Raw genomic sequence first — 12,048 nt, forward strand, 5'->3', positions numbered from 1 at the left:
CTTCAACATTTTTCTCATCTTTGGGATGAGGTCATTCCATGTAGCAACTCCTTCTACTAGTTCAGATCTTGGTATTACACAAAGACCTACAAATGCTACTGAACAAAAACACACCTGCTGATTGCTTCGGAATTATTATTTTTGATAAACACATAAGGAAGATTTCTGCTAAACCAAACTGCTCACCAAAAAAATACTGCGGTAAAGAAACAGAAAGAAATTAGCCAGATTGGTAGGGAACTGGTGAGAAAAAGGAAGAACCTTTCAGAAGGGGAATTCAGTAAAACACAGAAGAGGGGAAAGAGTTTCCTTCTGTTCCCACCTTTCTTTCTCAAAGGGGATGAGGATGAAAGACCAAAATAGTTCTGAAACTGCAGTGTCAGAAAGAAAGGGTTTTTTTGCATTGTAAGGAATAAACAGTACGCAGGCTTACAAAATGGAGTGTTTTAGTAACAGTGTAAAACAGGATCTGCATTAACGAAAGACACATGGAAGTAACAATAAATAAGGTAAGTTATTAGAAAGTAATGGCAACCTAAGTTACTTAGATCAGTTTGGGCTCTTTCCTGCATAGTCATCAGGATCCTTTCCTTTAGGAATGGAAAGATAAAGTGACAATTCCTACTTCTGACTTCTGGTCAGACACCTCTAGAGAGAATGGGAGTTTCCTCAGCAGTGGGCTGGCACTAAGCATTTGAGAGCGTGGGGTGGGCAGGAACTGCACTCAGCTCCAGCCAGCGGGGACAGTCAAGGAGAAAAACATGGCACTTTGCAAAAACATGACCTCTATATGTTGTGCCAGGCTGGTCAAGGAGTAGAATGTGTTGGCCTGACAGCGGAACTTGCTGCTTGTGACAGTCACTTGTCATCCAGAGTAAATGGCAAACCAGTGCAGACCTTTTCCTGATGAATACTTTGTGTAAAAAGGACAGATCCTGCATTTACTGCCAGTGATGAGAAGTAGGCCATTGCTTGCAAGCCACTGGTGGACAGGTGTTACTAAGATGTAAATGCAGCTGGGTATTTGGGCCCTGGGTCATGGAAAAGGAAATGAAGTGCTTCTAGTCCTTGTATCTTGTATTCTGCTGTGTAACTTTAAAGACTTAGACTGTGTTACAGAGCTGAATATGCTGTTCACATAAACTCCTTACCAGTAGATTTCTGCCTTTCTTTAATTGGTTCTTATTGGAAACTCTGTGAGAGATATGATTTCAATACAGCTGGCACCACTCTGGACTGTTCATGAACAGTTTGTTATGACATACTCTAACTCAAGATAGATAAATGAGTATTGTAATGGCTCCATACAGACATCACATATGGTATCTCAGGAAAGTTTATTAGCAGGAAGAGTAGCTATTTACCTGTTCATCTTCACTGTCTGTCCCGCCTAAACTCAAAGAGCTATGACGCTGAACAGGGTTGGAGGACTGTGGGATAAAATAAGGAAGAGGGTAAGTCAAGGGAAGGATCACAACAAATTACCTGGGACTGGGTATGTAGCATTAAAAATATGAAAAAATACAAGAGGAAAGTTATAGGAAGGGTGACTGCAAAGTCCCTGCCTCACAGAATACCTCTCATTTCTTCACTGGACACCAGACATGAGGTAGGGGAACTTTATCCTGCTACAAGATATGCCTTAAAGGTTGATCTCAAAGAACCAAAATGCTCTGCTGGGTGTATACGCAACAGGGCAACACGCACTTTAATGAGGAACTGAACCAACACATTTTTAAAAGTTATTTTCGTTTTTGGCTTATTGTTTTAAGAACTTTGAATTGACAAATGCTTGCATACTCACTCGAATCCAAAATCATGCATCTGCTGTAGAAAGGCTATTCATGAGAAAGATAATTCCAAGTCTCTCTTAGAGTCCCATCAGCACCTATTCTCATCAGACTCATGGGATTCTAACTTGCCTGTCAATTCAATTAATATTGCCCTGATTCTGAACTGTTTCATTCTAAAGCCAGTAGATTTTTCTGCATTCCCATTACTTCTGTTTTCCCTATTAGCTTTAAAACAACATAAATATCTTCCTCTTTTATATGTGCAGGCAACTGCCAATCTGTCCAGCTCTTTGGTGCTCAAAGACTTGTTCTCAGGCTGGGAGTAGAACAGTGACACTAACACACCCATGAATACTTCACTTTTTATGCGTTCAGCCCTGCGGACCTGCCAGGAGACACTGCCTTGCCTAAAGGCATTCAGAGTTGTCCTGTCAACTGACATATCATAAAGAGGAGAGTAAGTTGCAACTGCCCCAGCAGAGGTCTACATAAAGCCCAGAAAACTGTCCTTGTGTTCTTTGCAGTGATGAGTCCACCATACTCATAGATATAACTCTTTCTAGTTCTGACAGATAGGTACCATCACAAGTGCCTGGCAGTAGAAAGAGCTTTAAATCAGCAGGCAGTTCATTGCTGCAAACAGACTTCAATGAACCAAAGAATTATGCTCATTCACAAATGTGTACCTGAAATGAATGACTCCAGTGGTGATTTACACAAACATCACATCTAAATACCATAGGATTGCATAAAATAAGCAATGCAAAATGGCATCAAAACACATCTTTGTGGGTACAAAGGTTTTATCACAAGTGAACAAAAAAGGCCTTTCCCTTCCTCAATCAGATTTTATTTTTCAGTGCAGAAGGTCACTAAAGTGATGTAACAACTGTACCTTGCTTGGTGAATCGGTCAGAACTTCATGAAGGGTTGAAATGTCAGGAGGGCTTCTAGGCAATCCATCATCCTCCGAAACTGTGCCAGCATCTTCCATTTTCTTTCCAGTGATAACAAGTGGAGGAGATCCAAGCCTGATGTTTTGCTGCAGCTGAAGCTGTGGATAAAGAATAATACAGACTTTCAATGGCATTATCTGCATTTTGGAAACTTTTATCCCAGTTGCTCCTATTAGACATGAGGAGTCTTTTATTTAACAAAAATATTTGAAGGAACAAGCTATTCACTGAAAAAATAAAAGAAATAAAGAAAAAAAAAAAAGAAGAAACATTAATTAAATTTAATTATATCCATTAAGGACCCATAGTTAGAACAAACTTCCATGCAATACTAACATAAAAATCAGTTTTATTCAGTAAGTTATCCAAGACACATTTAACCAGGCAAGAAAATGCATAGCAGTATAACTAAGTTTAGGTTTAAACTTTTATCTTAGGTTTAAACATTCTCTAAACATGACATGTGCCAGGACACCCGAATAGTCCCACAGAGTACTGTGAGCCAGCAGTCCCCAACCCCAGGCTTATGAGGACAACTCTTTTTCCCAAAACCCTTCCAAATCCCACCAGCTTGTCACCATCCTCTGCTGCACAAATCAGTGAGACCCACTTCTTACAGAAAGAGAACTTTATTCAGTTTCTGGTCCACTCTAACAAGCTGCTTGTTCATTTGCCCCAGCATCACATTCTGGTTCTGTCTACAGCAAGAATGATAACAGTCAGGAACAACTAAGTTTGTAAAGGAGTGTGGAGATTCTTTTCCAAGCCTGCACAAAAGAAAGCTCTGGCAGACCTTGACCCTCAAAAAGCAAATGAAGTCTGTAACCTCACAAGGAGCCAGATGTTCCCTCAAACTGAAAAAGCTCCAAACTCAGGAAACACCATCACTAAAACTCTTGGCTTAAGTATTTTGACTATTTCAAACCTGGAATACAGTCGAGGTCTAAACAGCATTTTTGTGCTTCAGCTAAAAAGACCTCACTTGAATATCCCCAGGATAAACATGCAGACCTCTTTTTTCTTTCTGGTTCTTTTCTTATTGAGTTAACTTTGGAAATTCTACACCAAAATTTATGCTTTAAAACAGAGTTAAGCAGCTATCATTTGGTGGGATTCATTTGGAGCGTAACTCCTATAGCTCAAGCAGTTACACAGGGTAGCACAATGCCATCCTCTACCTCCAGGCCCCCAATTTAAATGGCTTTCCTTCCCTCTTATCCTCATCAGTCAAATAAGCACAAGCAGGAATGACAACGAACTGCACAAAGATTGCATTATATGGGGAAGAAAATATGACATACAACATATTTGTGCATTTAATGGGAAGGAACACACAGTCAATGTCCTCTCTCTTCACAACTTCCCAACTCTGAGTTACTAAATTTATTGCATGCAGACAGTAAAGTGGTAAGTGAGAAAGTATGAATTTTCAGTCTTTCTTCTAATAGTAGAAGTTAAATCTACACTGCTAAGAAAATACCTGCTTTTGTTGGTGCTTGGCTTTTCATCTGACAACGGTCAAACTGACAAAACCAAGCTGTCTTTTAAGACTATGAAAATAGTGCTGGCAGTATTAAGTTACCATGCAGGATGGCACGTGGATGAGGAGAGGGCACAGGGAGCTGGAGATAGTGTGAAGAGCCTTTTTTCCTCAGCAGAGATCTATCATACACAAACATGACCGTCCCTGCTGCTCCTATTGTTATGCAAAAAATACCCTGAATTGAAGGTTGGCTTATTTTGCAGTCTCATAGAAGAACAAGTCTCTCTGTGCATCTTCTGTTTCTTAACATGAGTTGCAATTGTGTTTTGCAACATGAAGCTCGCACTGGGCTGAGGAAGAATTTCAATGGCCTTTGGCTGCCTTATCAACAATTTGTTTTCGTCTCTGGAAAAACCTTAAACTTTTATCTCAGTGCTTGGAGCTGGATAACTATTTGAATGCAATTAGTGCAGTCAACAGTTGATAAGGGAGCTGTCAAGGAGGGATCGGTATGTGCTTTGGGAGAAGGAAATGACCTAGCAGAATACAGTATCCTCTGCTGGCAGAGAACGGAAGAATAATGATATAAATAAAGCTGTTGTTGATAATGACCTGACATATTCATCATCCCACACACTTGCGCAGCTCCTGGTGCTAACATGTACTGTGGAAAAAAAAAAATGCAGCCAGAATTGAAAATAAATAAATAAATAAAAGTCCAAAAACTCCAAAAAACACCTTTTGTAACAAAAATAATAGATAAAGGGATGCTCTGCAGTACAGATAAGAGGCCTTAACCCAAAAGAAGCAACTATGAAGTAAAGAATGGAGATTCCATTGGAAGAAGACTTAGTCATTAAAGAAAGATTCAGTTCACAGACTCTTGGACACACATCAGTTACACAGTATGGGACCGGGACAAGGCTGAAAACACCATGACTGTTCAAAGATGCAGCTTCCAACAAGCAGAACAGATCCAAATGTAGCAATCCTGCTTTGGATGCTTCAGTCAACAAAGATACGCAACAGAGGCAACAAGCAGCAGAGTTTCCTAGGAGACAATTAATAGAAGGCAGCACCATGAATGAAAGTAAGATGTTCTCACCTGCAAAGTTTTCACTTTTCCAGGTATGCATTCCTGAGATGACGTGTCACCTGCTGCACTTCCTGATACAGACTCAAAAATGAAGACACTGTCATGGGATAAGGCTTTGTTTCCCATGTTTCCTTTGGGCCTAGATGGAAGGAAAAGTGGTTAATGCCATAGGTACAGCTCTCCAATACTTTTCCTTGCACGGTGATCTTAAAGAAAAGGGAGTGAGACGTATCTCACTCAACTGCAAGCTAACTGTCCGAGGTAGTCACTGCTAGCTCCTTCTACACTCAGGAGGGAAGCAGAAGAACTTTTTAGGATGGAATTGAATGGAAGTGTCTATTTTAGGATGTGAGCAACATCAGCCTTGAACACACAGCCTAGTCTTTGTGGGTTAGAGAGGGAGTCAAGGATGATAGGTCAGGTGATGATGACATTCAGTTCTTTCTCTCTGTATATATATCATAACAATTGGACTTGATGACCTTGAAGGTCTTTTCCAACATAGAAGATTCAAGGATTCTACTTGCATTTGCAAGAGAATTACTGTATTTTTGTCTGGCAGTAGCAAAAAGAACACTGGATGAAATATATGTAGAGTTAACTGTAGATTTCATACAGACGAGTCTTTTAAGTACAAACATATGTGTGCAACTCTGGGAAGTATATTTTTATTTGCACTGAAGTAAAAGACACACTGTTAGTTAAACCCCTTGATGTTTTAGCTACTCTACTTCCAGCACTGCTCTCCCTGCGTAAAAGCTCAATTCATTCATGTGCAGCACCCCTGAAGCTTCTATGCCCAAGGACATGATGGGGCTTTCAACCCAGCTCTTTAACGCTGCCATCAGGGAAGCTTTTCTATTCCCATTCAAAACTCACACCTCTCAGAAAACTAAGAGGTAGTGGCGCATTATGCCCACTTCTCCTTCACAGATGACCAACCTCATCGATTCCCTGCAGCACCGCTGCTTTTGGTACATCTGGGGTTCGCCCCCTAGGTATTATTCAAAAAAGATTGCATGTTAAATGAAAATAAAAAGGAGGTGGAGGAATAGGAAGGGTAGAAGGAGGAAAAAGAAGCAAAACCAATACTCCTGTCTTAAGAACAACAAACAGCAAGATTGTTTTAGGACTAGCTTTGGTATTCAGCACGCCAGGAATTGCAAGGCTCAGGACCTGACTACAGACCCTTCAAAGCTGTACTTCCATTGGCTTTCAAGATCAGGTCTTCCAAATGATTTGTCCAGTCAGCCTCTCTAGGTGTCTATAAAGTGTTCTTGTGCCATGCAGTCTGGACAGGACAGGGTTTTCAAATAGCACAAACATACTTTTTTTTTTTTTTTCATAGTCCAACCAATCCTATGCCTAAGGGGTCAAAAATGGAGAGGTTTTACTGACTTCTCAATCTCTGGTCTTAATAAACAGTTTTATATCACTGGAGAGTAGGGAGAATAGGGCTGAAGAAGAGAGCATCTGGACTTGGAGAAGGGCAAGAGAAAAGTGTTCCCACACAGTCTCTGGACTTTAAGCCAGATCCCTCTTATGGGCTGATGGATTAAGCTCAGCCATTCCTAAACCTTTGGGACCAGGTTAGCTGAGTCACTACAACACTACAATTTCCTCTGCCTTAAAGAGGGGCTGTATAGCCAGTAACTTACTCTGTTAATATTATGCTAACAAATGAAAGAAATAAATCATTGTTTCCTTAAACCCAAACTGTTTTAATGTTGCAGTTGCAAAAGTACAACAGAGAGAGTGGAGAACGGTAGGACAAGGAGGTGCAAGGACCCATAAGAAAGTAATATCCATAAGTTATTCCACCAGGAGAAACCAGTAGCATCCAGCTGCACCTAATATCTTATTTGACAATACAGTGCATTTGGCAGCAACGCTGATTCCATGAATCTCACATTCATGGCTTCTGACAATATCTTATGCATTCAACAACACACTGTAAACCCTGGGAAGTGGCCAGTGTACTATCACACTTGGTCATTCCAGCCCATAGCTCCACAATCCAAGGCCTCAGATACTCAAAGAGAGGCCTGAGTAGTTCACGTGGAAGGAGAGGAAAGCAGCCAAGTTATAGGCTGCAAGATACTGACCCGTGACACCCCTGGTGAGAGACATAACCATGTTCAGAGGGTTGTCCTATTCTAGAAATAAAGCCAAGCAATTTAGGTGTTGTGGTCTATGGTTATAGATGAAGCAATATTAACAGCATAAGTTAGTAGTTTCTATTTAACTAAGTGAAAAAAGGATGGTTTTTTGAACTGACTCCATTCTGGGACCAGAGAACTGTTCTGGACACAAACCGCACTCATATGCATAGCACTTCACGGTGGCTGACACAAAACTAGAGGCCTTTTGTTGCTCTCTGTACCTAAATGGTTGTGCAAGAAAGTTAAACTAAGCAGCATTTTCATACTGGGAACACATAACGCTTTCTTTTTCCTTATCCCAACCAGAGAGCACAATTTATGTTAAAAAATAGCAACTCAACTTGGCGTGCATTCCCTGCACTGCAATATTCAGTCATTCTCCTCTTGTAAGGCTGATGATTATCAGACCTTCCAGGACAGATTTCAAAGACTAAAACCAATCAAAACAATCTGGGCTGTATTCAGTTTTACTGTCTACAGGGTTGGATCACCCCCAGCCCCTGGCTGCCCTCCCCCTCTCCTCCATGTTGGCTTTTGAAGCTAGTAGCAAAGAAAGAGGAAATTCCTGGAATTCCTTCATCAGCATTAGGGCTTGTTTTGCACAAACTTGGACGGCGGCTTCTCCTAAGGGGCCAACTTGTGCTTTCATCCTATTGCAGCAAGAGGTCTGCTTTTATTTATTTATTTTCCTTCCCCGCCAGCTTACCCAGCCTCCTTCGGTGAATGAAGTGTGTTAGCATCCAGCACATAGATGCTGACATCCCTGATGGACTGGCTAGGTTTTAAGTTACTCTCCCCCCTGGGAGGTGGAGGTTCTTTCCTTTTCTTCTTGGCAAAGAAGTTCTTGAAAGTCTGAAATCTGGATTTTTTCTTTCCTGCAAGATGAGAAAAATGAAAATTGATGGAAGTTGGAGGCATTGCTTAGCTTGGAGAAAGTTTTTTTCTTAAATTCTGGAGGAAGCCTATGGAGAGCCACGAGCAGGAGCTGCCCATTCAGTTCTAATCAGCTGCTTTGTAAATAATTCAGTGCCAGAGTCCTGTGAAAGGTGAAGCTGCCATTCTTAGACAGCTTACCTATAAAGAAACACTGGCCTTCAGCTGACAATGGTGCTGCCTACTTAGGTTCCAGGTTATGAAAAATGCACCTTATGTCGAGAACCTTTCTATCCACAACTGAACAGTGATAACACAAATCATACCAGAATAGTTTTAATAAAACAATGCTTTAAAGTCTTTCACTCTGAATGCCTTTAATTTGCCTGTTTACTTCTGCTTTTTCTTTACTCTGTGCTGTAAGAACACAGAGAGATTAAAACTGGCAAGCGAATTTAAAAACCCTAAAACCAAAATATCTGTTTCCACATTAAACCACTGCCCCAAATTAAAATGAGCTCCTCCAAGGTCAGTGGAGCAAGCTGAAATTAAGACACTCACCTACAGGACCCTAAACACAGCAGCTCTAAGAACACGGTTACAAAACTGTTGAGCTGATTTCAGATACTTCACTGTCAAAGTGAAAAGAAATACAAAAAGAACAGCACAGGCTGTATGAGACATAATTGATGTCTTTCATTTTGAGTAAACTAAGATATTTTATCATTATTATTTATATTTTCAATGCACAAGAGCTGCATTTTATTTGTCACTGACTCTTACACTCTGGGCCAAGCTATTGTACTAAGACCCTTGTGGTGGACATAAATGCATATGCAGAGCAATAACATCACTGCGTATCAGAGCCAAATTCATTGTTCAATTAATACTTTACAGAAGTTGGCATGATAAATGTTCACAGCTGGAAGATTCCTGAATAAGCAAGGCATTCTTTCCACAGTTATTGTCTTCTCCCAGTGATGATTTAGTCAGCAATGCTCCTTCTCAACGTGTGCCCTGTACGTGTAGGGATTTCTGCCAACAAGCCTTATCAGGGCTGAAACTGTGCCATCACACAGCTGCATCACGCACCACACAGTAGCCACTTTGAGAAGTAAACAATGATGATGAGATCTGCTCCCCCATCTCCTCGTGGCTCTCAGGCCCATCTCCAGCAGCATGCATCACGAAATACAAGAATGCAGCTGCCAAGGAAGATCTGCACTTCACTTTTCCACTGCTTTGACCTGTCACTGGGACCAAGCTATCTTTCAAACAGTACAGTGTGAAACTGCCAATGGATTCCTGCTCACCTAATGACGAGATGTGGAGCTCCCATGGAGGGTTTATCAGCAGAAGATCTCAAATTCTGCTTATCAGGTAGTAAGTGAACCAGGTGGTCATGGAAAACACACATGATAAATTGTCTCCCTCAAGACTCCAGAGCTGAGCCCAAAGCTTTTGGATTTAAGACTCTCATGAAGCTCAGTGAATTTCCTGCTTGGCCCAGAGAGAGATGGCAAAAGAAGACAGATCACACAGCAATCAGAAGAGCACTGTGCCCACAGAGAACACAGCTGTGTTGATCAAGACTTTAGAGTCTTCAGAAACACCTGTCACTCACATCAGCAGTTACACAACTTACACGGTATGCTCCCAGCAAACCTGACAAAGGGGAATTGGTTTATGTTAGATGAGCAAAACAAAAGATTAAATATTTTCATGAAGCAGTGCCCCCAAATTACCAGTCCAGCAATGCCTGCAAGCACATCCTGAAGACTCAAAGAGCAGAACAGCAGACTTGGCCACATATGGAGAGCTGTCCTGTACAGGCAGCCATCAGCGGTATGGACAGTGTATTACTGATGAGTGCAATTAGATGCCAGTATTTCCAGCAGCATCAGGTAAATGTTTGGAAAACAAACAAAAAAAACCTATCACCACCAACAAAAGAAATGATCCTAATAACATCTAAGGGAAAGATGTAAGAGAAACAGATATTAAGACCTACCACAAAGGAGAACATTGTCAGGGTACTACTCCAAACACACGTTTAGATCAGAAATGGTGCTAACTTTAGAACACAGCCTATAGAAAGGATTTGAGACCACCGCCAATTAGTAAACCTCAGCTGGTACGGGTGGGACAGTACCTGGGTACTGGTGCACAACACAAAGTCCTCCTGTGCAGACACACTGGTTACTTCAGTGCCTCCTCCAGACTCCAATGTATTACTGATGTCAAGGTACAACCCTCCAGCAATAATTCCTCTTCATCTGCATTCTGCTCAGCTGCATATCTTCAGCTGCTTCAGAGTGAGAAATGCTACATTTCTCTCAGCTCCAGAGGATGAGCAATTGCCATATTACAGCATGAGAAAGATACTAAACACTATGCTGTGCAGTGATGAAAACCATGGGGCTGCTCTGCACTGGAGCATTTGATGAAGACACCATTCAGAAGGGTAGTGTTCATATAACTGTCCTGCTGCAAACACTGTTAACAGCAGTGGTATATTTCCCTTATAGGTATGTACATTTAAGTGCGCTGTGACAAGGCCAATATATCACTAAATTGGTAGAGTGCTCCATGACAACTCAACTAATAGTATGCAGAAAGATCTTACTGCTTAAAATGGAAGATAGTTGTTGCATAACAAACATCTAGTCAAAACAGGGTGAGAAAACCCAAGCTCAGACAGCTGCCTACTCCCCACTCACCCACTGATAGACATTGACTCATCATTTCTGAATGCTTGCAGTAGCCAAAATTCCATTTTAAGGCATTAGAAATAAAATATTATATTTAAAGGCTACTGTCCTAACAAGCAAAAGCCTTCCTGAAAGTGAATTGCTTATTCTAACTGATATAGCTCATTAGTTTGAGATAAGAGAAAAGGAGCAGGGATAAGCATCTGCTTTCTCTGTAGAGTTTATTCTGTGTTGTTTTTTCTCTTTGTTTGTCTATCTCCTCTTTCGTTGCTTCTCCTGTGCACTGAAAGAATCAACACTCTCACTGCTCACTGCATAGTTCTTTTCTGTAACAGCACAGAAGATGAGAAGATGCTCTTTCCAGTGCAAAACTGAGACTGTAAAAAGCAGAAGAATTATCTGATTTGGGAGCTCAAAGATCATACTTAAATGAAACAGTTCATTCAGAGATACTCTGTTCTCTCTGACTTCCTAAGTTGTGGTCAGGGCATACTTTCCATTTTTTTTTTCCATCCAAATCCAGTAGATATTTTCACCAATAAAAATACAGGATTAAAAGCAAAGAAACCAACCAACAAAGCAGATAAGATTCTCAGAAGATGCCATTATTCTAGCTTCATTACAAACACTCAGCATTGCTAGACAGGCAATAAAATCAAGGAATTCAGCAAGGTTAGCATTGGATGCTGGTAGTTCATGGACAGTTACGCCGTCTATACTTGAAAGGAGCAGCAGGCACTAAAATCCCTGTAAAACCAGTCAGACAATCAGGGAAAGCCCACAAAATTAACCCAATTGACTTGACTGTGTAGGCTGGGAATTTCAGCCCCCTAAAGCCTTTGGGTCACTGAAAGCTATGAAGAAGAAGAGGTGAGACATCTCTACATGGGATGTAAACAAAGGATATTCTTAAAAAGCAAGGTAGGATTTTTCAGGTCGAGTCAAGTGTCCCTTGAATAATTCGGTAATAGTGC

General features: G+C 41.0%; 1 protein-coding gene across 7 annotated transcripts in view; it reads right to left on the reverse strand.

Moving 5' to 3' along the window:
* The window catches only part of KIAA1210 (KIAA1210 ortholog), a 50,611-nt gene that overhangs the window by 12,233 nt on the left and 26,330 nt on the right, over positions 1-12,048 (reverse strand). For 6 of the 7 annotated variants that reach the window (XM_072336053.1, XM_072336050.1, XM_072336047.1 and 3 more), the window contains exons 3-6: positions 8,197-8,365; positions 5,338-5,467; positions 2,689-2,847; positions 1,365-1,430 (exon numbers count right to left, since the gene is read on the reverse strand). In XM_072336053.1, coding sequence (XP_072192154.1) covers positions 1,365-1,430; positions 2,689-2,847; positions 5,338-5,467; positions 8,197-8,365 — 524 coding nt within the window. The remainder of the gene's footprint in view (positions 1-1,364; positions 1,431-2,688; positions 2,848-5,337; positions 5,468-8,196; positions 8,366-12,048) is intronic. The other variant, XM_072336051.1, reaches the window with a different exon arrangement.

Source organism: Excalfactoria chinensis, chromosome 4, assembly GCF_039878825.1.
Source record: "Excalfactoria chinensis isolate bCotChi1 chromosome 4, bCotChi1.hap2, whole genome shotgun sequence".
NCBI classification, from domain to species: domain Eukaryota; kingdom Metazoa; phylum Chordata; class Aves; order Galliformes; family Phasianidae; genus Excalfactoria; species Excalfactoria chinensis.